This window comes from Podarcis liolepis, assembly GCF_965112155.1.
Source record: "Podarcis liolepis genome assembly, chromosome: 2".
NCBI classification, from domain to species: Eukaryota; Metazoa; Chordata; class Lepidosauria; order Squamata; family Lacertidae; genus Podarcis; species Podarcis liolepis.
Window position 1 is genome coordinate 5060744 of NC_139555.1, and position 24876 is coordinate 5085619.

General features: G+C 48.4%; 2 protein-coding genes and 1 long non-coding RNA gene across 41 annotated transcripts in view; 1 reads left to right on the forward strand and 2 right to left on the reverse strand.

Moving 5' to 3' along the window:
• The window catches only part of SMARCC2 (SWI/SNF related BAF chromatin remodeling complex subunit C2), a 30151-nt gene extending 23317 nt beyond the window's left edge, over window positions 1-6834 (forward strand). For 16 of the 38 annotated variants that reach the window (XM_083489475.1, XM_083489508.1, XM_083489497.1 and 13 more), the window contains exons 26-29: window positions 317-451; window positions 1548-1923; window positions 3617-3988; window positions 6342-6834. In XM_083489475.1, the coding sequence (XP_083345601.1) occupies window positions 317-451; window positions 1548-1923; window positions 3617-3988; window positions 6342-6418 (960 nt within the window). In that variant the 3' untranslated portion in view covers window positions 6419-6834. The remainder of the gene's footprint in view (window positions 1-316; window positions 452-1547; window positions 1924-3616; window positions 3989-6341) is intronic. The other 22 variants (XM_083489490.1, XM_083489493.1, XM_083489491.1 and 19 more) reach the window with 2 other exon arrangements.
• On the reverse strand, window positions 4383-6342 carry LOC310700276. The gene is made up of 2 exons (XR_014522552.1): window positions 5758-6342; window positions 4383-5235 (listed from the first exon to the last, which is right to left on the reverse strand). It is a non-coding gene; the product is annotated as an uncharacterized lncRNA (long non-coding RNA).
• Window positions 6835-9426: 2592 nt separating the features above from the next.
• LOC310698461 (myosin light polypeptide 6) lies at window positions 9427-23523 on the reverse strand. Of its 2 annotated transcripts, XM_083485607.1 has the most exons (7): window positions 23316-23512; window positions 22949-22976; window positions 17255-17398; window positions 15979-16152; window positions 14829-14906; window positions 14086-14125; window positions 9427-9745 (listed from the first exon to the last, which is right to left on the reverse strand). In XM_083485607.1, exons 1-6 carry the CDS (start codon window positions 23316-23318, stop codon window positions 14097-14099), a joined length of 456 nt encoding a protein of 151 aa, XP_083341733.1. In that variant the 5' UTR covers window positions 23319-23512; the 3' UTR covers window positions 9427-9745; window positions 14086-14096. The 2 variants fall into 2 exon arrangements, with proteins under 2 accessions (XP_083341733.1, XP_083341734.1); XM_083485608.1 differs by lacking the exon at window positions 14086-14125 and having other exon boundaries at window positions 23316-23523.
• Window positions 23524-24876: the final 1353 nt, after the last annotated feature.

Below are 24876 nucleotides of genomic sequence, written 5' to 3' on the forward strand. Positions count from 1 at the left end.
AGACATGTTTTGGGCAGCCAGCAAGTTAGCAGGGCCAGTAAGCTGGTCATGTTGCCATGCATCCAGGCACTCTGTTTTTGCTGTCTCACTTGGGTGACTCATGGGTTGGAATTCTGAACCCAGCTTCTAATCTGACAATCTCTCAGTCCTGCTTTAGACATGAAGGCTTAAGGTGTGGGGTAACTTCTGAAGATGTAGAAAGGGGGGGGGCAATCCTCCTCTGCTGGGAAGTTTTGGTCTCTGGATTTTTCTTAGAGTTCTGTAGGGCATGCTACCTCCAGAGCTTTGATCCACCCTTTCTTCTCTTTCTCTGCAGCACTTGGCAGCCGTGGAAGAGCGGAAGATCAAGTCTCTGGTTGCCTTGCTGGTGGAGACACAGATGAAGAAGCTTGAGATCAAGCTAAGGCACTTCGAGGAGCTGGAGACCATCATGGACCGGGAGCGCGAGGCAGTGAGTACATTTGTGCCCTCTTGATGCCAGCACTGCTTACTCTGCCCAAAGATCCCCATGCTGGGATGCAACTTAACGTGTGTGTGTGTGTGTGTGTGTGTGTGTGTGTGTGTGTGTGCTTCTGGGTTTTGTGGGAACTCCTGCTCTAGGCGCTGCCACAGCCTCTGTTTTGTATCTTCCCTAGTTGATGTGGGAATGTTGTGGATAGTAGGAGAGGATATATTGATTAAATATTATCCTTCCTCACTCATGCTACTGAGTCATATAGCAGAGCTCATTCCCCTTTACACAACAGGAAGCTAGTTTGCAAATTCGTTTGAATCTCTTTAGTTAAGCAACCCAATCTGGCATGCCCAGATTGGAGTTTATTCCCGGTATGTCCCCTTTTGTTCCCTCTTAAAAAGAAATAAAGACACAACAGTCTTCCTTAAACAGCAACAAGAAGTTTACTTACATTCAGTTCACCGTATGATCCCTGAAGCCAGGCTTTAGCTTGTAATTGCAGTTCCAGAATGTGTCTTACATCCTTTGTGAGGATGGGCCCTTGTGCTGCCGGCTGAGAGCCAGCAGTGCAGTCCAAGAGGAGAAAGAGTCAAGAAAGTCCAAAAGAGAAAGATGGCTGCGTGACTGGACCTTTTGTGGGGTCTGCAAGGGTCACGCCCACCTACCTGGTCACATGCAGGGGGAGGATACTCCAGACCAGGTGGAACAGGAAGTTCAACTGGCTGGATCAACATCTCCCTGTCTGCGTCCACTCTAGGCAAACAAAGAATGTTGCATTTGACTGCTATAAGGATTACATCCCACAGTTGCCAGCCACAATTCTTCTTACTTGCAGCCAGGCAGTGGTCTGTATGGGAAGCCCAGAGAATGCTCTGAAGGCACATGCTGCAGTTACTTGCTGGAGCTAAGTAGATTTGGCTCCAGCAGATGCCTGGGAACATTAGGCTCCGTGTTTAACAAGGCCTGTGCAGCGGAGTAAGAATTTGTGGCCACGTTAGGAGAAGAAAAGAAACCAAGGGAAGGGAGAGCAATGCATGAGGGGGGTTGGAATAGAGAACTTGTCCAGCGTAACCTGTCCCTGATCTCTCTGTAGCTAGAGTACCAGAGGCAGCAGCTCCTGGCGGACCGACAGGCCTTCCACATGGAGCAGCTCAAGTATGCTGAGATGCGCGCTCGCCAGCAACATTTCCAGCAGATGCACCAACAGCAACAGCAGCAGCCACCGCCACCGCCTCTCTCTGTGGGCACACAGCCTCTTCCTCCTTCAGGGGCTCCTCTGGCACCAGCTGCACACTCCATGCCCATCGCCCAGGCTTCTGTGCCAGCCGCCAGCACCGTAGGGCCGCCCAGCAGTTTGGCTCCAGCAGAACAGATTGGGCAGCCAGTGGCTGCTCAGCCACAGCCCGCAGCCGCTGGAGCTCCGCAGACAGGCCCTGGTCAGACTGGACAGCCGTCTGCAGGTTCTCATGGTAAGTGGGACCAGCTTTTTGTTTGATCCACCAAGGGCAGAACGAAACTGTGCTCTGCAAGGGCACACAAGCTTCATGCGCTCCGGGCTTCATCGCTCACATTGCAAATATCAGGGCTAGGAAGGGTGTGCCAAGGCTTTGCAGAGCTTCTGCAGTCAGAGCAGAAAGGCTACAGGTCTGGCTTCTTCGAGGTCAGCTCCAGAGCTGAAGGGACCTGTTCCCTTGGCCAAAACCAAAGAGATGCTAGATTCTTTACAGTTCAGAAGCCTGTAGCTCCATTTGTAACAAAAACTTAAAAAAAGAAATCAGTTCATAATTATGTTCTGAATAAAGTGTATTCTGTGGTAAACCAATTCATACATAATGCACTTTATGCTCCTAAAGTAACAAAGTGGCTTTCAGTATATAAAGAGTACTTTTTAAAAATGGGGGAAAGCCCAGGCTTTTTTCATGGCTTCAGAACTTTTGGAAATTTGACCTCTCTACTCATGATCTAGTGGAACCAGCTGCTTACAGAGCCTTTGGAGAGTCTGCACTGGCATTGCTGGGAGTGTTTTAGGCATTTACAACAAGCCCAAAATGGATGCTTTCAGCTGAAAGGATGCTTTCAACTTGTAATTTGTGGTAGATACAGTGTGATTTTATAATGTTTCATGTTGCACTGTGATTTTAATTTATGTAAGCAACCTTACGGAATGCCAGTGTTGTTAGAAAGGTGGGGTATACATTTTTATATGAATAAAATACATAGGATTCTTGTTTTCACATGGTCCTGCTGAATGTGTGGGTGTCAAGGGAATAATGCTGCCTCCCCATTTCATGTGAAGTGTCCACATGAGGGGGTTGTATGAAAAGGGTTTAGAGATTGTACAACCCAGTAAATTGTGTGGTTGTGCTTCAGAGGGCAGGGGAGAAAGACTTAGATCTGGAAGATGTGGGTTGAAGATGAGATTGACAACAGCGGGCTCATGGTTTTGAGGAACTCAAGTGTCTTTTATTCTGTGTGCGAAACAAGATTAATGCCAGCCTACGCACCTCACAGGAGATTATGGGAACTACCGGTAATATGAAAGAGTAAACTTCAGTTCATATGCTACTGCAGTGGCATTCGGGCCCAGTTCCCTGTGGTCTGATCCTAAGCAACCGCAACTAACCTTTGCATGAGAAAGTCATTTGTAGAGTACAAATGTTACTGGAGCAACATACATACAACCAAACCAGAGGTTCTTGTTGGGCTCTAATCTGTGAAATGAACCAAAGCTGCACATTCACAAGTGTCATAAAAATGTGGAAGCAGCAGTCATAACGTGTCAGCCTTGCTTATAAAGCTGGACATTTTATTTCTTGGACAACACTTCCAAATTTTTATGGAGTACACTATTTCTGGTTCTGGTTCTGGTTCCAAATCATCCCAATAAATGTTCATAAAAATTATATATTCCAGCATCAAGTCAGTCTCCTGGGTGGGTGGTTGCTACACATTTGGCTTTGAAGAATATTTTTTTGTGCCCAGTTTGGTATATAGGCTGGGTCACAGGTGAATGGTGTGCATTTTCTGACCATGCATGCTTAGGAGTCCAGTGCAATGGGATCTTTATACCCTATTGGATGCAAATGGGTCATGTTAAGTCATTGCTTGCCTGCTTAACCGTCACACTTAATTAGTTCTTTCTGTCTCTCTCTCCCTCTGAAGCCCAGCCTCCGTTCCCCAGCCAGCAGCCATCCTCCCAGATTCTCCCTGGGGCAGTCCCAGCAACCGTTCACCCTGCCATGGCTGGTAATATCCCCTCGGCTCTGCCTTTCGGAATGCCTGCCTCCATCCCATTTAGCATGGCTAGTAACGTAACAGACTCCATCGGCATTAACTTCCCTGCTAACACGCCCATCCACCCAGTGCATGGTAACCTTGCGTGCAGCATGGCTAATCCGCCCATCGTCAACATCGCTAGCACCCTGCACCCTCCTGCCACCCCACTGCCTCCTCACGGTTCCGCAGCTGCCCAGAGCCCCGCTATCGTGGCAGCCATGCAAGGCAGTCTCCTTTCAAATGCTGGTGTTGGATCAGGTGAGAATTGACCCAGAGATCATGGCGGGATGGGAGAGGGGGAGAGGATTTCACATACAGAAATGCAAGGCGTTGTGCAAGGTCATTGGGCTCAGGGCTGCTTCGTTTGACATTGCGGAAGCTTCCCCCCCTCCATTCCTGTGGCAAAATACATGCATTACAATTTACAAGTAAATATGGTGTGTGTGTGTGTGTGTAGCAGAGTGGGGAACTTGTGCCCGACCAGGTGCTGTTGGACTCCAAATCCCATCAGCCCCATCCAGCAGGGCCACTTACTAGGAACGATGCAGAGGCATCTTGACGGCCACAGCTTCCCTTTCCCAGGCAGGAGCTTGGATGTTCCCGAGTCCCTTTTAGGCCAAGATTCTATAAAGGAGGAAGTTTCTTCTCTCCCTCCCCCCTCCCTGCCTTACACAGAAATTATGCCCATGTTTGGAAAGTGTCCTGTGTGAAGTGGCCATAATGCTGTGCAAATGTGTTAGGAGTGTCCTGGAGTTGAATAAATCAGCCTGAAGTCAGGACACATATGCGTCCCATCAACTTCACCACTTTGCCCTCAGAATGTCTTGCACATGGGGAGAAAAAAGAAAGCTATTCCTTAGAAAAGGAGTTCACGGTTTATGCAGTTACATGTTTGGTGTATAGGCTGGGTCAAAGGTGAATGGTGTGCATTTTCTGACCTTGCATGCTTAGGAGTCCAGTGAACTGGGATCTTTAAACCCCATTGGACGCAATATGCAGTTACATTCTACATGTGACCATATTTATGAACCTTTTGCTTTTCAAAGCTCACTCTTACCCAGAGGCAGAAATTTGCCTTATACTTCATTAGTATCCAGGCATGGATTCTTTCTTTCTCTTTCTGCATCAGGGGCAGATGTGCAAACTATGCATATCTTTATATATTCACTTAGACATCTTGTTTTAATAGTGACAGTTGAGATTTATAGTAGAATTGCATCATCTTATACCTATGCATCTCTGTCTTGTTTGAGTTTGGAAGATGGCTTTTCCATCTAGGATTAAATGTGTCCCGTCCCCCCCCCCAAAAAAAAAGCATTAGGGGAAATAGCATGCAATGAGCTAGTGCTTGAAACTGCATCTCATATGTATTGTTTGGCATGGCTTGCTTGTTTTGAGCCATCTTGATTTATTGAATTATTTCCAGTAGAGTCATAGATAACCATGTCATCAGTTTTGCTGTCTCTTACATTCCATTTGCATTCTGTTGTAAACAGGAATGAGACCTAGGTCAGGGGTCTGCAACCCGCGGCTCCGGAGCCGCATGTGGCTCTTTTACACCTTTGCCGCAGCTCCGGGGCGGATACTAGCGAGGGGAGGAGGCACATTGTGCGCCCCAACACTCCCCACTGTGGCGGGCGCCTGTACTGGCTGTGACGTCGCATGGGGGCAGTGCGTGCGTTAGTCACGCACTGTCCTGACGTCACCTTCCCGCCCGCCCGCCCACTACATTTTAAGGGGCATGAACGCTGGTCACTGCATTGAAAGGGGGCATGTACGCTGGTCACTGTTTTGAAGGGGAGTGAAGAACACACACACACACACACACACACACACACAGGTAACTTGTTAATTTAACGTTTATTTCTATGAGGAGGAGTAATTCTGAGGGGTCAAACAAAGAAATAATTAAAAAAAGTGACAAAAAAGTTATTTTTATAATGACGAGTTTTGCGGCTCCCAGTTTTTTTTTCTTCGGAAACGGGTCCAAGTGGCTCTTTTTGTCTTAAAGGTTGCAGACCCCTGACCTAGGTTCTCCCTCTGGGCAGCAGTAGATTACAGTATGCTTTAAAGACGAAGCCATGACCTTCTCATATCTGCTATGGGATGTGACAGTAAGCAGTGTTGCTAACCACTTTCTTCTCTAAACTTGGCACAAAGGAAACTGGCAGCACATCCAGCAATTCATTTGCCACCTCGTCACCTGCTTTCTCTTTCAGGATCTAAAGTATTTCTAACAAATTGTACTGTAGTGATGCTCTTCAGAATCGGAAGAAAATGCTCCCAAATTGGCAAGGGATCTAAACTTTTCTGAAATTGATTTGACAGGCATTAGAGGGGGCAGTGCACTCACCTACTGCCTTCCTACTACGGGGTCTGGGGTACTGAAATATCAGGTGATTCTGCAGTATGATAGGGCGTCAGGCGAAAGAGACTGCATGGCAGTAGGAATAGGGAATAGGAATTTAAGTCTTTCCAGTGCAATGGATATTGATGTTCAAATTTCCCTCCATTAGGGTTTTGAAGTAAATAAATGACACCAAGGTAATGCTTGTATTTGCAGCACTGCCAACCTCCCCTAACGTCTCACTTCTCTCCCCTTTCAACCCAGATCAAGGGCCTTCACTTCAGCCGGATCCCATTGCTCCCAGTCCCAGCACGGCCACACCAGTCCCACCCACACAGTGAGAAGCTACAAGCGGCGCTTCTTGGCGCCTCCTCGGTGAGCCCTGATCACTTGGAAGGACAGGAAAACCCTAAATCGTGTTAAACATGGATTCTATTTGGATGGGTTTTAAAAAGGCTTCGAAACAGTGATCCAAGGAGGAAGAGGATTTGGCTGTGTTGACTCCCTTCCCCTGTGTGTCTCTGCCCCACCTCATGTCCCCAATGCTTTTTTTGTATCCAGTTGTACCAAGACTTTATTTAAAGGTGTTTCTAATTGCTGGGGTGGGGGTGGCGGCAGGGAGAAGAAATTATCTCCAAACAGCCACTGCTATTTATAGAGGGCTTTGATTTTAAACATGGTTGAAAAGGGAGTTTAACTCCCCCTTGTATGTGTCTGTCTCGCTTTTTTTTAAACAATAAAGAAAAATTAACAAAAATATTCTCCGTCTCCTCTGCAGGGAAAACGGCAATCTACTTGGGAGTGGTCTTATTTACGGGGGGGAAAGGTGTTGCAGGCTGAGGGGGACACGGTGTTTGTACCGGAGCAATTTAAAAAAAAATAATAATTCGCTGATGCAGGGAAATTTTACTTATGTGTAGCTTATGCATTAAAGAGAGAGTAGTTTTCAGCAGTTTGGGCAGCACTATTTGGTGTCAGAAACATAAAGGAGAGAATGTTATCCGGAGTCTTTTTTACACCAAAAGCTGAATAATTATTTGTTGAGATAGCTTAGATTGAATTATAACTAAATGGGTGATTCACTTCAGCCGGATCCCATTGCTCCCAGTCCCAGCACGGCCACACCAGTCCCACCCACACAGTGAGCTACAAGCGGTACCAATCACCCATTCCCACCACCCTTCTGAGTAATACCCCTCCCCACCTTCTCACTATATAGAAGGATCTGGCAACTTCTGTTTCAGTGTATCTGAAGAAGTGTGCATGCACACGAAAGCTCATACCAAGAACTAACTTAGTTGGTCTTTAAGGTGCTACTAGAAGGAATTTTTTTATTTAAAACAAAGGAGGTCCCCAAATATGTTTTAAAAATACCCAGTCAACATCAGGGAACCAAAAAACAATGAAATGGTTTTGAAGACAACTTAAGGCGAGCAGTTTCTAAAAGTTAAACGAGCTGCTACCCATGAGAAACTATTTGTTCCAATGAAGCAACATAATTTGAGGTGTGTGGAGAAATTGTTACTCCACAACCGCAGCTTACAATTGCATATGTTCATTCTACATGTAGTCTTGTTAAGCTATAAATTACTTTCATGCCATTTCCATTGTTTGGGGGATTCCAGTGATACTTCTCTTTCGTTACCCCACAAAATAGGGCTACCTCTCACAAAAATAACAGTGATGCCTTGTCCTTCAGGAGTGCAATGTTTCTCTCTTTCCTTCACGTGGATTTCTTGCACAGGAAGGGAAGGAGTAAGAGTGGTATTTGTACAGTTGCTCAAGGCAAAAAAAAAAAAATAGTGTGGAAATTCTTTTAAGGTCCCTTTGCTCCAAAGTGGGCTCCTCACCCTACAAGGAGTAAACCACTTCCATGGCTCTGCCTAGCATGACAACCCACTCCAGGATAAACTTCATCTGCTAAGTCCACCTTTCCTTTCTATACCTTTACTGCTTTATGCGGCTCCTTTGTGCAACTCCAGAGGAGCATTTAATGTTTCCACTTTTGTCGTGCTGCCCTGTATCCTGTACTTGAAACCCCCCAGCCATACCCTGCAGCTTTTTGAAGCACAGAAACCCAGCCTTACTTTGTCTAACCTTAAAGAGTTTTAAAACAAATCCTTCGCCAAAGGGGGGAATGTGCAACATGCTAATTTTACTCCAGGTAGGAGTAGGACAGGTATATGTAGGCATAAACATAACCGTTTCCCCCTTCACATCCTATGCAGAGTTCTATTTCCAGGCATTGTTACAAGGAACCTGTCTTTTTTTAAAAAAAAACTCAGTTTGGCCTTACTGCTTGCCTTCTAGATGAGACGTTTCTCCATTTGATGGGTTACATTCATGTAACAGGCCTGACTGGTGCCCTACAGCTGCATACCATGAAAAAGCCACTCTTTTCAGGGTTGTCTCTGCCATTACTGTATATTATCAGAGCTCTCATTGTGGTCACTAGGCAGTGGTGTCTGCTCTCCTTCCCTCGCCAGGCTTCAAAACCTCCCTCTCTTCAAATCCTGCTGTGGTGCACATGCCTTGCCCAGTTGCCTTTATTTGGTTCTGCTCCAGGCACCTTTCCATATTAGGCTGCTTACAAAAGTAGGAAATGTGCCCTTCTGTTCAAAGCAGTCACATTTTGACAGCTAGGATTAATTGAGGAAAGGGCCATTAACAATGGCTCAGGTTTTGGTTTTTCAAATTCCTGCCATTTAAAAATAGTAGTAATAATGGAGAACGACAGTAGCACTGTTTCCAAGAATGGTGAAGGAGGGCAGGCTAGGGAGACTATTCCTTGACAGGGCAAAGCCCCCTAATGAGATATGTTCTAGGGGAATCAAAGCTGTACTCCATGAATTACTAGGTTTTACTGAGCAGCAGCAAGATGTTGCAAGAACAAAGATGCTACGACTGCTTTTGCAGAACCTGTAACAGCAACCCAACTTTATGCAGCCGTGTTCATTAATTTCAAAGTGTCTCCTCTGAGTAAAACTTCATTGGATACCACTCAGTCTTCTAGATTTTTTACATCCCACCTTTCCCTTAAGGTGACATTGTGTTCTCCCCATTTTCTCCTGACAACTACCCTCTAAGAAAGGTGAGGCTGAGAGTATGTAAGCTTCATGGCCAAGTGTCAGAATTTGAACCTGGTCTCTCAGGATGTAGTCCAACAAATAAGAGCTATAGCTAAAACTTAGTTCTGTGCTACTAACGGCATTTTTCTGTACTGTTCCTGCCAACACAATTCAAACTGTCTCAGATGAGTATAGGTACCAGAATCACAAGAAAAACCCTGTTTGAAGATCTCTGAACTCCAGCAGCCACTTTGGTTTTCAAGAAGTAACACTGCACAGTGTTAGTAAGACATTTTTGGGAACAGTTTATTAAAGCAACCAAGAGGAAATAAGCTGAACACTTCTGGAAATAAAGTGATGCAAGACAAGCCAGCAGTTTGCTTCCCTGCCCTTCAGGAACACCCCCTTCAGACAAATGTTGTTTTCTTCCTTTCCTTAGCCCTCGCCTCAAGGACTAAACCAAGAGGTTGGAGAAAGAGGGAACCAAAAGTAGTTTCAGACACAGATAAAAAGGCACAAACATTTTAAGGATAAACTGGAAGAGGTTCTCGGGAGGAGCTAGAGGTGATCTTCAGCCGCTCAGAACCATCCGCACCAACTCTGGGAAGAGAAAATAAAGCCCATGTCAGAAAGGCACAAACAGAACACGTAGGACCAGGCTAAACCTACTGGGGGGAAATGGGACTTGCCAGAACGTGGGAATCCATGGTTAGCAATGACAACGAACAATCTTTCCCCTAGATGAGGAGCTTTCCTGTCTTTCCTCTACACAGCAGCCTTTGGCAACTTGGGTGTCCTCCTTCTGCTTTAGGACTACAACTTCCATCAGCCCCCAGGATCACAGTGAGGCTGATCAGAGTTGTACTCCAAAACATCTGGAAGGCATCAGCTGCTGTAGAGCTACGTGCTGTGGTGTACGTTGGAATTACGGAGGAGTAGCACAAAGCTAATTATATCGGCTGCAAGAAACGCTAAAACTGGTGTCCAGTTTTTTGGGATGCATAGATGGCTTTTGGTCATAAAATGAAAAAGGCTAGCGAAGGAAACAAACAAGCACAGCCTAGTTTCCCCTCTACTCCCTTCCCAACAGAGTTTTGGCTAGAGCCAGTCCCTGCCGGCAGTACAGGATCACACAAGAAGTCCCACCCCCCTCTCTGGCACCAACGTCCTGGGGGCTCTATCTATGACCCACCCCAGTCCCACTCGCATCTGTTAACGAACACTTCTAACAAATAATTTAATCAGTAAAAACAACTAGAGACAAGGAAACAAGAAGGCAACACGGGCAGAAGGAAGTACGGCCATTTCTAAAACTAGTTGCCAGGCATCAGAATTCTGGAGTTGAACCTATGAAGATGCTCTGCTTTCTGCAGAGTGGAGAAAGTTGGAGAGACACTCAGCTACAGCAGAGAAAGGACTCAGCTTTCCGACTGAGCCTACCTAGGCAGAGAAGAGGGGCAGGCAGGCAGGCAGGCAGGCAGCCACAGCACAGGCCCTTAAAGAAAGACTGTCCAATTAACCTTCAGTTCCAGTGGAAACACTGCCAAGAGGGCAGGATGGGGGCTGAAGAGCTGGAGGGGTTTCCATGCACTCTGTGCCCAATGAGAGCAGCTATGTGGAAGATTTTGCCCCAAAAAATGAAGTACTGGATGCCCACCCCCAATAAACATTTTGCTGCAACTTTTTGTGGCATGCCACAGAACCCAAACTGCTTTTGCATTTAACAATTGCGTTTAATTAATTGAAGAAAGGTGCATTTTTTCCTATTTAAGGCTGCATGTATTCTGTACAGACTCTGAAAACCACTGCAATTTGTGCTTACAAAAAATAAAAATAAAGCAAGATTAGACTTCACTATTCAGTAAGGTGAGGGAAGGTGGCACACTGTTTTGTTTTTTTAACTGGGCCTCCCCTGTTGCTCAGCTGTACAACATCTCCCTGCTTCAGTCTCCTCTTTTTGTGCACTCCCTGCAACCTCGATTCTTGCAAAATTTAATACAAATCCTTTAAATGCATGCACTGAGGGAGAGAGATGCACCACTAAACCAATATCAGACCAACCAGATGACTTGAAATATAAGGATTTATAGTTTTATCATCATGATCTTGGGTTTTTTTTCCATGCTGTGTGCCCTTGAGGACCACGGGGTCTATAGGTTTAGACATAAGGCTTCATTCAGAGACTTATAGAGCTCTGCTATCTCAGAAGAGTGACTCAAAATACCACCTTCTATTATAAAAACCAACACCATGTGAGGGAGGGAAAGGTTTGTAGCAGTACTGTGAACACAATCAGCTCTAGCCTGGAAACCACAAGACTCTTCTCAGACGGAGGCTACAGGCAGGTGCCCACATTGGGGCTGCAGCCATAGCACCATTCCAGACCCAACTACCAGCAAACCAAGACAAGTTTGACTAGAAGGCTTCTAGGCAGGCTCACATTCTACTCTGCTCCAGTACAAAAGCTCCCAAAAACAACCCACCAAGCCCCACCCACCAAAAGTGACAGCATCCCTGGGCCACGACGTCTGCTGTTGCCACTTGCGCATGTTCTCTCCCCATGAGAGGGAGAGAAAGGAGCCTAAGCAACCAGACCTGGAGCGAGGAAAAAGAGCATCCCCATAATTGGGCTGCTTGCTAGCCTCATCCTGGGATGGGAGCCAGGGCCCAAAGAGGAAGACAGGTAAATGGGCAGGGAAGTCTGGTGGAATTTGGGGTGTCTACTGAAGAGAAAACAAGCAGGAGTGCACAAGTGCAAGGGAACCCCAAAGAGCTGTCACAAAAAGGGGCAAAGGGAGGGGTAGAGTGGCTGGGGACCACCACCACCCCTTCCTGGAGGTATTCATGCAAAGGCTGGATAGACATGTCTTGGGGAAGTACTAACTGTCTCCTGTGTCAAGCAGGGAAACAGATCAGACCAGGGAACCTCTGGCCTTCTGCATGTTGCTGAACTGCAACTCTCATCAGCCTCGGCCAGCATGGCCAAAGTCAGCAACTGGTGGGCCAACAGGTTCCCCACACCTGGACCAGAACCTGGTCTCCAAGGCCTCCGTCCAGCTTCACTTTTTGAGCAGAAACACAGACTGAAAATGTCCCCAGTCTCATCTACAACAGTATGTGAAGCAGCACCTATGTGTTCAGTCCACAAGCCCTACCTACGGGCAGGTACAGATGCAGCTGGGCCAAAAGGAGGTTGGGCACCTGTGCAAAGCCCTTTGCAAACGCTGACAATCAGCCAATTGTCAGCGCCTGCAAAGCGTGATGCCTTTGACTGCGCAGATGAATTCAAAGCCTGTGGACCAAAACAGGACACCTGCTCTCACTGTGGTAGGGAAGGTAAAAGGTAAATGACCCCTGGACGGTTAAGTCCAGTCAAATGCGGTCCTTCAGGCCGAGGGAGCCAGCGTTAGTCCAGACAGCTTTCCGGGTCATGTAGCCAGCAGGACTAAACTGCTTCTGGCATAACAGAACACTATGACAGAAGCCAGAGCGCACAGAAATGCTGTTTACCTTCCCGCCACAGTGGTACCTATTTATCTACTTGTACTGGTATGCTTTTGGACTGCTACGTTGACAGGAGCTGGGACAGAGCAAGGGGAGTTCACCCCATCGCACGGATTCAAACCGCCGACCTTCTGATTGGGCAAGCCTAAGAGGCTCAGTGTTTCAGACCACAGCGCCACCCACGTCCCTTCCCCTCACTGTGGTATCACTTGTGAACCACCCTGAGATCTAGGGATGAAGAGCAGTATACAAATTTAAGAAATAATAAATATAGTATCAGGCAAACTGACAGGTGGGAGGGCCCACAGCCAATAGGGAAGGTAAGAATCTGGCCAACCAACCAGATCCAGATCTCCACACCAAACCGAAAGGCCCCAGTCAGTGTTCAAAATTCCCCAGGCGCCAGGCGTGTTTTGTGACTGGCGTCAGTCCAATTTCGACCATGGGGAGATCTCTGGGTGCCAGGTTGGCAACGGACACCCCATCTGGCTGCCCCCTCCAGCAGGTAAGCAGAAGAGCTTATTTATTGCATTTATAGCCCACCTTTTCCTCCAAGGAGTACATGGTTCACCTCCCTCCTCAGTTAATCCCTACAACGACCCTGTGAGGTAGGTTCAGAGACTGTGACTGGCCCAAGGTCAGCCAGTGAGCTTCATGACTGAGGGGGGATTTGAACCCTTCCAGGTCATAGTCCAACACTCTTGACCACTACACCACCCTGGCTTCCTAGAGTACTTCTGCTATGGAACAGCTATATAAATTTAGTAGGCAAATAAATAAGGGGAAAGCAAAATATCAGAGAAGGATCCAAAATATTTTCCTTGAAGCTTGAATTTTATTCTGGATTGTTTTATCTGATGTTTTAATGTAAACTGCTTTTTCCTTTAAGAAATAAAGCATTATAGCAATGTAACTAATATATTATTAATTATTATTATTAATAATAATAAATCTTAACTGCAAAAAAATGGTGCCTAGACATTCCACTGTGGCAACCGAAACCTAGGTTTAAGGTGCCTTTTGGCAATTAGCTTATATAACCGAGTTTCTAACACTGGCCCTAGTACTCAACAACGGGGGGGACGACACAGATCCAAGTTTGTGACTCTCATCACTGCTACAATTAAGCTGCTCCTCCTGCTGCCACCGGCATCCCTGCCCCACAACTGTGAGGTTACACAGGCACAGTCTTGCTTTAGCCAACCCGAGCTGCCTCTTTCCCCCAGACACCCTTGCTCAGATTACAGAGAGTCAGCTACATGCAGAGACATGCTGGAAGATGGGGAGAAACGGAGGAAGATGCTGAACAAGAAGGATGGGGAAAGTAACAATAAAGAGCGCCAACAAAAATCTTCCTTTTTTTTAGGTCAACAAAAAAAAGGAGGCTGTTAAAAATATATAAGGTATATAATAAGGTAGGTTTGGAGGAGGCGTACCCCGTTCGAATTCACCCTGATAAGATGTGTCTCACAAATGCTGTAGAAAGGAAGAAACATCAAAATTGATCAAACAAATGAACAAACAAAACTGGACACATGGACATAAAAGACACACCCCAGCCCATTCGAGGCTCACATACACACTACCACCTTAGGAGATCTTGCGGTCTTTGTGAGTTGCTATCTGCACAACCTGCCTGAAGTGTTCATGCAGTCAGGAGAGCCTTTGCTGCAAAAGACTCCGTCGCAGACAGGGAAACCCACCCCCGCCCCCCCAATCACCCCAAAAAGCTAAATGGCACACATCACTCTTTCCGACTGAACAGGTTACCTACAGGCTCCCCATGACGACACGAAGCAATGGAATGCAAGCATGGCAGACGTGAACCCTCCGGAACTGCAACACAGGTGTGCACACATATACAGAAATGAGGAACGAGGATGGCTCACTAGATGAACCAAAGGACAGGAGGGCCTGCACAGATGTCACACACACACCCAAGTCTCCCCAACTGAATACCTGCATAGTGTTAGATTAGACCAGAGCTCTGTACGTGATGTTCTCTTCATTTAGACATGAGAAAATGTCTAACCGAAAGAAGCGCCAGACCAGGCGCTATATAGTCACGCCAACGCTAAGTTCTTCCTCATCTATCTAGCACGGAGGAAGATGGCAGGACCCCCTCCTCGCAAGACCAGCGCACAGCAACCGAGAAGCCACCACCATCTCTGTCCCTCACCTTCATAGTTAATGCAGCCATTGCTGTCTTCATGGCCGGCCACAAGCATCTCTACTTCTTCCTCGGTCATCTTCTCCCCTGCAGGAAAAGTAGGTTGATCTGAGGAGGTTTGGCTAAGGTTGCAAACCCAGGGAAGACCCAGCAACGCCCTTAACAAAATGGATCACAAGCAACAAGCAGAACACACCCTGGTTTAAAGAGTCACAAAAAGGAAATCTGGGCAAGTGAGTGGGGTTGGGGGTGAATTACTGGCTGGCGTGACCAGCAGAACTTTTGTACAGGCTGCGAATGGAATGCAAGTTTGGAAAGTCAAGTAAATGTTCACTGGAACATGCACAGCCGTCTTCTAATACTGTCTTGCAATTAATGGGGAATGTTCAAGCAGCAGCGTACATGCAGAAGAGGTCCTGGGGGAAAGACACCTCTGAGGTGGAAGGAGAAAACGGTTCTATGGGAGAGGCAGCCCTCTTTGTGCACTCATCCCACTAAAGGAGTCAAGTGACAAGCTCACTTTGGATCAGGGCTTCTCTCTCCTCTAACAGGGCATGCATGGGCCCAGCAAAAATACTCAAGGATTGATGCACACCAATGCCCAGACAACACACAAAGGGGGGAGATTGTGTTAATAGCAATCTGCTGCTAATAACCCAAGAGCGTCCATTCAATGGGGCAAGCGATTAAAAGGGAACATTAATTTGAAAAACCAGTATCTTGTATCCTGATCACACATGAGGATCGCAGCAGTCTCCCATCCATGGGTTTGGCCAAGGCCATAGACGCTTTGCTGCAGGAATTCTGTAGCAGTGAATTCTTCCACACTGCGCATGCATACACGTACACATACACACACGATAGGAGAGTTGACTGCAATCCAGACACACAATTCGAGTTCCAAGCAGTTATGCATAGGACTGCAGTATAAGAATTCCAGCTACTTTATTCTGCAAGATCGACGTCTATAAGTTAGAGAGGCAGGTGTTTTTTCAGGTTCTTTCAGCATTATGAGTTGAAATCATGCCTTCAGACCCAATTTGGCACCACAGTACACTTTTGAAAAGCGTCTGGAGAACCAAGCAAGTCAGGAATGAATTCTCTCAGCTGCCAAGCTTAGAAACAGCCCTGAACGTGACCACGTCTTCTCCAGCCATACCTAGGGTGACAAGCACATGGCGTATCTCTGCTCCCATGACCGTCCCGTTGCCCTCCTTGTCGAAGACCCTCAGCCCCTCCACATAATCCTCAAAGCAGCCTTGATCCTTGTTCTTGGCGATGGTCTGCATCATGGGCAGGAACTGCTCAAAGCTCAGGGTCTTTACATTCATTTCTGTGAAAAAAGGACAAAGTGGGTGGGGAGACAAGGCATCATAGATGGATTGTGGCCCCAGAGGATTGAGGGGGGGGGAGTCTAGACGTTTGCCTCTCTCGCTTGCTCCTTTTCTAGGCTGGCCTCTGGCCTTCAGAACTTAGGTGCATTAAGATTATGAATGCATGGCCTGAGAGAAAGCAGATGGGAAGGTGGACATTTCCCCTCCCTCTCTGATGATACTAGAACTCAGGGCCATCCAAATGAAGCTGAATTCTGGAAGATTCAGGGCAGCCCAAAAGAAGCACTGCTTCACCCAGCACAGCCTTTCTCAACCTGTGGGTCCCCAAATGTTGTTGAACTACAACTCCCATCACCCCTAGCTAGCAAGGCCAGAGCTCAGGGATGATGCGAGTTGTAGCCCAACAACATCTGGGGACCCACACGTTGAGAACCATCCCAGCACATCATTAAACTAAAACTGGTTCCCACAAGTTCGCAGTGACAGCCACCAACTTGGATGGCTTGAACAGGGGATTAGACAAATTCATGGAGGATAAGGCTGTCAAGGGCTCCTGCCCCCCCCCCCCCCACGGCCCTGGGTCTCCCCTGTGGGGAGGCACTTTGCTTCTGTATTCCAGTTGCTGGACGCCACAAGTGGGAACAGCACCGTTGCGGTCAGGGCCTGCTGGGAGTACTGGATGCTGAAATAGATGGGCGACTGGCCTAATCCTGCAGGATTCTTCTTATATTCTTACTTCATCTAGATGCAGGATCTGTGATAAAGAATAGCTGCATTTTGTGAGCTGTGTAAGTTCACAAAATTTGCTCATTTTGTTGGCAAAAGTAAACAAAGAGCTGGGGTGCCAACGGCCCACACTCTTGCACTGGGAGTCTTGCTCTGAGTTGTGGGCAAATGACCAGGCAGGTTTTTGTCCACGCAATTGCTAGCCTAATGCATAGGAAAACTCTTTTTAAAAAAACTAGCAGCCAAGTTTGCAGATTCGACTATAAAAGCCAAGTGGTCTCCGTTTGAACCACACACTGATCAGGGACCTTTCACTCCGGACAGAACAGAGACCCTTTGCCCCCCAAAACTGCTCCCATAAAAGGGCCCACTCACCATCGCTTTTGGGGTTCCCCAGAACTTTCATGACTTCAGCATTGGTAGGATTCTGGCCCAGGGCTCTCATGACATCGCCACACTGGCTGTACAGGATCTTCCCATCTCCAGTTCTGTCAAACAGCTGGAAAGCCTCCTTGAACTCTGCAGGGAGTCACAGAAGGTGAAGAGGTAAGACGCAAAACAACTGGGGGGAGGGAGTGGACAAGCCACCAAGCCACATATTCCTTTCATATCCTCCACCCGCCCCCAGCATAAAACCCAAAACAAACCTTAAGATGTGTATTTCCTAAAGCAGAGGCTGTTTCTTGTGTCTCCTTTTTTTAAAGACAGCCTACTTGCACCCACACAATTCTCCCACATATTTTCAGGCTACAATAAGATGCCCCTTCCCTAGGCATGAATGCCACCGGACACAGCGGGACTCTCCCCTGCCTGCCTGTCTGCCTGCCTCCTCCGGCTGGGAGCAGGGGGAACGGCACACGCGCCAAATGTCACTCCCCCTCAGGATGACACCCGTGCGGCCCACACCCCCCCTTCCTACACCACTGCTTGCAGGAGCCTAGAATTCAACCTTCCTATTAACCAGGCAGCTAGATAATCTTCCATTTAAGGCACAGCCGGTTTCTTCACCAAGCAGGATCTAGTTTCTTCAGGCACAAAGAAACTGGAGCCTTAAAAAGTAACAAGATCTGTATAGAAAGACAAGGACAGACAGGAATGATCAGAGAATGTGGCTATATACCCCAGAAAGACAGATATTTGAAGGGGGGGGGAAGTGTCTTGGTAGCAACAAGGGGTGCAACTGCCTGGCAGCACAATCTCTCCTCTTCTCTCTCCACATGCTATTCTGAGGGTCTCGTCCCCCCAAGTCAACTGGGGTTCACGAGGGGAGGGTAGAAAGCACCATCGAACTAGCAGGAGTCCATGCGCTGGCTCCTGTTTAGTTGGATCCGGCCTAATTTTATACGGCTCTAAGAAAATTAGCTTCCATAGCTTACAGTCCACTTGGGTCAGATGCTGAAAGGACTGTGCCATTGTACAAGTAGTAGAGTTTTAGAAGAACATGGAATCTGTAGCCCCTGTTGAGTCCACCTTTATCAGATCTTGCCCTGCCCACCTTGGACAGCCAAGCTGATGTCACCAATGCAACGGCCAGGAAGGTTAACAGCACTCAAGCATTAATTTGTTTGTATTCCTATTTCATTACATTTGTGCCCATTAGCAGTTTCTGATACAGTGGTGCCTCACAAGACGAAATTAATTCGTTCCGCAAGTTTTTTCTTCTTGCGAGTTTTTCGTCTTGCGGTGCACGGTTTCCCATAGGAATGCATTGAAAATCAATTAATGCGTTCCTATGGAAACCGCCTTCAGATCAGGTCCGGGGACAGTCTGTCCCCCGACCTCTTCTGAAGGCTGGGGGGGGGGACAAGGGCTTTTCTTCCCACCCCCAGCATTTTAAAAAACCCCGGGACAGCGGAGGACTTCTCCGCTGTCCGGGGCGATGTAAAAGCCCCTGGGAAGGCAGGCAGGGGGGACAAAGACTTTCGCCCCCCGCCCGCCTTCAGAAGAGGTCCAGGACCATTTCTGAAGGCGGGCGGGGGGCGAAAGTCTTTGCTACCCCCCGCCTGCCTTCAAAAGCCGTCCGCGATAGCGGGAAGCACTTCCCTGCTATCCCGGACTGCTTTTAAAATGCTGGCGGTGGGGAGCAAAGCCTTTCGGCCCCCGCCGGCCTTCCTGGACCTCTTCTGAAGGCCGGAGGGGGGGGGGAAAGGCTTTGCTCCCCACCACCAGCATTTAAAAGAGGTCCCCGGAGATTTCCCTATGGGCTTTCTTCTTGCGAAGCAAGCCCATAGGGAAATTCGTCTTGCGAAGCGCCTCCAAAACAGAAAACCCTTTCGTCTTGCGGGTTTTCCGTCTTGCGAGGCATTCGTCTTGCGGGGTACCACTGTATCAAGATCTCATACAGAATATTAATTATTCCATGTGCAGAGAAAGCTGGGTAAGTTTGAGAACATTTCTGGGGCTGTATGAAGTCTAGTTGTCCTATGGACAGCTCATGAACCACCTGAATGATGTTTCACTTTTAAGCTGAGAGGATGACATGGGAGGGAGCGTGTGATAAACACGCATCCAATAAACTGGAGATGTCAAGGAGTGGTTTCATGGCCTTTCAGCACTCAGCTATGGCCTCTCCTAATTGTGGAACGCTTTTTCAAAAGCTGCAAGCTTACACCTACCTTGAAATAATTCCAAATTAGACTACTGCAGCGTTACAACAGGAGGCAGTCCTTGAAGACTACAGAAACTACAACAGGTGCAAAAATGCAGCCGCCAGAATGCAAACAAACCAAAACTATTTGACTCATATTACACCAATCTCCACTGACTTGTTGGTTCAGACTGCAGACCACCATATAGCTGCTGCTGCTGCTTCTCTCAGGCCAGCTCAGCTCACCAGTGTGGGGCAGGAGTCAATTTTGGGTCCACTGCCAATTGTGGGCAGGCAACCACTCTCCCCAAACACTTGAGCACCCCACTGCACCCTGTTCCCCCAGAGCATACAGCTTCTGGAATTCAAAAAGTTGCTTATGTGAGTTCGCACAAGACCCCTAACAGCAGAGGATTTTAATGGGGGGTGGGGTCCACACTTAATATATAGTTGTATGCAAGGGTACACCAGTGGGGCTTAAGTGGTAGCAAATCAGGGGGTGGGGAGGAGACAATATTTTCGCATACTGCAGTGCCTTGTCTGCCCTACCCAGACTGAAGACCTGTTTTAGAGAGATTATCCCCATCCGCTTCCAATGATGCTTTTGCCTAGCCACAAATTCCAAAGCAGCTAATTGCTCTGGACGTTCAGCTGAATATGCTTGCGTGTTTATTACCTCAAAGCCTCCCACCCAGCAGGAAGCGCCAGGGTCACCCCCGCCTTTGGAAGGCTGGCAAAGGACTCAGCCCAGGACAACTGTGGCAATGCCACCTAGGCTAGAAGCAGGATCTCATTTGTACCAGACAAGGATTAGCAAAGGGGAAGTGTGTGACCCAGAGAGAACCACAAGCCTTGTCCTGCTTGGCAGAAGATACCAGAAAGGATAATCACGGCCCGGATGAAGGGGGTGGGGAAAGCTGCAGCTCAGAGATGGAGCGTCAGCTTCTGCCTACAGAAAGTCCCAAGTGCGAACCCTGTGGCATCTCCCTGTCCCCTTCCTGAATCCCTGTAGAGTCACTGCCAGTCAGTGTAGGCAATCCTGAGCTAGAAAGACCAACATTCTCACCCAGCGTAAGGCAGTTTCCTATATCCCTAGAGCTTCCTCTATCACTCCCTTTTCTGGAGCCATTTAGTGATTGTTCACTTTTAAACCAGGAGGAAAGGGCACGAATGTTGTTCTTTGTGGGGGTGCCATTTTATGCTCCCCCAGCCTCCTTTTTTCATATATGTGCAGAGATGGTGTGATGAAAGATACACGTGCATCCAATTAACTGGAGATGTCGAGGATTGATCTTAGGGCCTTTTACTTGCAAACACTGAGCTACAGCCTCTCTCGAGTCCGGAACATTTTTTCCAAAGCTGCAAGATTACACATGTCCAGATGAGACTCCTGCAACATGTAGCACATAAGGCTGCCCTTGAAGACTGTACAGAAACTGCACTAAGTCCAAAATACAGCAGCCAGAATGCAAACCAGCCCTCGGTCACTAGAGCATGAGATTCTTCATCTCAGGGTTGTGGGTTTGAACCCCATGTTGGGCAAAAGGATCCCCGAATTGCAGGGGGTTGGACTAGATGACCCTTGAGGTCCCTTCCAACTCCACAATTCTATGACTATGATTCGAAGCAAAAGCAATTTGAGTCTATTACATCAAGCCATCTGAACTGACTTGTGGCTTAGTTCCTATCCCAACAATTGGAAAATTGAATTGTTGTCACTGCAGCTTAGCTTGCTTTGTTTTATGGTAGAGCTGTTAACTTGGGTTTTTTATTGGACTTGGTCTTGTGGTTTCTATAATTTTTTTATATGGTTACCTCTTTATTAAGGAATTAAACGTTCAAGGAAAGAAGATTATAAATGCTTAGAAATAATAAACGGTGACACAGCCTATAGTAACAGAAGATATGGATTTTAAATTATTTTAACTGTTATGTTATTAGTTTTGAGTTTTAGTTTTAGTGTTCTCAGTTTATTGTACCAAAATGGTATTTCATGGTTGCAAAGCACCTTGGGCAAACACAAGGCGGTAAATAAAAGGTTTCTCCAAATAAAAAAGGAAGCTCCATTTGTAACACTAAGCACCTGGGACATTAGTTGCAACTAAACTCCCCTCAAAACTATAACCAGCATGTAGGTGGATTCAGCTTGGAACACAAAACCTCAGAGTAAGTCTAAAATTAGGAAAACCACAGATCCCCTCGCCGGCCTTAGTCTCAAATCATGCGCACACAAAACATGCAAGCATCAGCTGCAACCCTTGCGGGAAGGAAGCTTTGGGGCTCAGAGCTGCCAGGCAACTCCTCTCCAAATACACAACTATATTAGCCCTAATGGAGCCTCCCCGCTTGCTTCCGACGGGGATGTGAACTAAGCTGCAGCCACAGAGCTGCTGCTGCTCGGCCCCCCCCCCCCGCCACCCCTGCCAAGAGGAATCTCTCCTCCTTGGCCTCCGAGCGCCTGGGATCCGGGCTGGAATGTACCAATGCAGCAGCAGCAGCAGCTCCCAGCCCGGGCTGCTCCGAAATGAGTTTCTTGCCCATATAAGGAAACCAAGAGAACACAATCCCGGCGCCCATCTTTTGCTGGTCCGCTCCTGCAAACCGGGGGGGGGGGCAGAGGCTTCCTCTTGCGCGGCCCGCGGGAAAGATCCCGCCCCGGCTGAAGTCTGGCCGCCTGCCGGGCACCAACCGCGCGGCGCAAGAGGAGGGAAAGCAAGCAGCCATTTCCACCCGCCTTGCCCAATCGCGCATCCTGCTGCTGCACAACCGGAGAAGCCGCGACCGGCTCCTCCGGCTCCGGGCTGCCCGGGTCAACTCGCGCCCCGGCGATTCCCAGATCCCGCCGGCGCGCAAAAGCGGAGCTGGCCTTTGCCCCGCGCAGCGGCCGGGAGGGGATCTGGGTGGGTCCTTTCCCGAACCAGGAAATGCATCATGCATGAGCCATCAAGCGGGCGGCGGCGCCGACCTGAAGTCCAATGAATTCCCATGCAAAAGGGTTGGGCCGGGGGGGACGGACAACTTTGGAGAAAGGCTCCATTCGAGCAGCCGGCTTCAGACACAAACACACACACACACACACACACACACACACACACACACACACACAGAGGCCTAGCTTCACAAAGCTCAAATACACAACTCCCCGCGAGGAGGGAGACGCGGAAGGGTGTATTAGCAAGGAGGCCGGGAACGTGCTAGTTAACACGGGGCTGGCTTTTGTCCACACACGAACTCACCATTGCGGGGTTGTGATGGAGAGGTGGGTAGGAGGGATAAAGAGCAGCTAGAAGGAGAGAGAGGGGTGGGGGGGAAAGAGTCATAAGCCCCAAATCAGGCTCCTCAGCAGATCTAGGGCGCCCACGGTTTAAACCTTAGGATTTCGACGTTTAAAAATGAAGCCCTGACCCGCCGCCGCCGCCGCCCTCGGGGTTCCCAAGTGGTGCCCAAAGTGGGAGCGCCCGGAAAGAGATGCGGGCACCTACCGGCGGTCTGGTCTTCCGAGAAGTCACACTGCGAAGGAAATCAGAGAAAAGCCGATTACTATTTGGGAGTGGCGGAGAGAGAACAGCAGCAAGGAAGTTCAGGGGGCGCGAGAGCGCGCGTTTCTGCCCGCAAGGACCCCCTTGGCAACTTCTGGGGCGCGCCTGGACTTGCTGCTGCTGCTGCTGCTGCCGGCTCCCCGCCGAGCCCGGCCATCCCCCAAGGTGACCCCCCGCGGGTCCTGGGCTCAGAATAAAAACAGCAGTCCCCAGATCCAGGTCCCTTGCTTTGGCTGGATCCTAACCGCACAGCCTGGATCCCCCCGCCGCGCCCCTCCCGCCGCGCTCAAATCCGCCACAAAGCACCCACCATGATTCGGGCTGCTGGCAGTTCCTCTCGCCTGGCGCTCTGACGCTTCCCTCCTTCCGCCCTGAACGTGTGCAAAGTCTTTCTGCGGGTTGGGCTCTGAGGTCAGCACGCAGGCACTCGCCCCCGATTGGCTGGCGAGCAGCAAAAATGGATCGACGTTATGCTAAGCAGAGGCTGCATTTTTCAAGAGACAGGAGTGGGCGGGGTTTCCCCGATCCCTCCTCTCCTGTGCAAAGCTAGGAAGGAAAGCACTCGAGCTTTTTTGCCTATAGATGGGCTGCTGAGATGACAGTCTTGCGGGCGGAGGCTGTTGCCTTAGAAGCAGCTGGTGCATTGCATGCTGGGAGATGTAGTTCTTTTTTTACCCAAAAAAGAAAAGAAAACATGATGTCTGCAGGTCTGAGCTGTAGTTCTGGTTTATTGGGGATTAAACCAGGCTGGGTAGATACAAAAAGAGAGCCAGATTCCTGAAGGGTGTAGAAGAGAAGATTTCTGCAGGTGTGGCTTGCATAACGAGCCACACCTGCTGAAATTCTTCCAGACAACTCTTAAAGGTGCAGAAGTCCTGCCTTCTTTTCCACCTGGCCACCTTATTTAAGTGCAAACTGCAAGGTGCTTTGCAGTGTTTGCTTCATCATATTTCCTTACATGTCAGCAATATGTTATTTATTTTTCTAACTAATGCACAATTTAATACGCATCAGCGTGGCCAGGCACCTGCCAAGGATCCAAGGACTGAGGACCTGTCACAGGTGGTGTGATGGGCTGGCCCTGCTCACCTGATCTCCAGTCAGTTGCATTGCAGGAGGGGTGAGCTGGCACAGTGCAAATGCACGATTGAAGCCAATCCAGGATTCCTGATGGTGTGTTTGTGCCGCACCAACCTCCCTTCTGCCTCAACCCTCTACCTCCTAGTAAGCAGCAGAAATGTTACCTCCCAAAGGTCAGGTGAGCAGCAGCAGTACCCCACCACACTTAGCAGGACTGTTGCCCTTGACGGGTCGATCAGAGAGATGCAAAGTGTTTTCTCCCAAGGCTAAGCAGTGCATCCATGGGTAGGCTGGAGCTGGAACCCAGCCTAAGGCTGGCCTGATCATAAGGTAGGCTGAAGGTCCCTGCTTGGGTGGGTGGAGACTCTGAAGTGCAATGCAAGAGGGGGGATGCATTTGTCCGACTCCAAAATATACTGCCCCGGGGCCCTAACCCTTCCCTAGTTCTTGCAGAATGTGTTTCATGTGACAGAATGAATCCAGGAGGTTTGTAATAACAGGCCATTTCATCAACCTGAATTGTTTGCATTAACCAGTGAGGTGGCCTTTCCTGTGCTAGGGAGAAAGCAGTTCCCCCCACATTATGGAAGCCAAGCTAATACAGTGGTACCTCGGGTTACATACGCTTCAGGTTACATACGCTTCAGGTTACAGACTCCGCTAACCAAGAAATAGTACCTCGGGTTAAAAACTTTGCTTCAGGATAAGAACAGAAATTGTGCTCCGGCGGCACGGCAGCAGCGGGAGGCCCCATTAGCTAAAGTGGTGCTTCAGGTTAAGAACGGACCTCC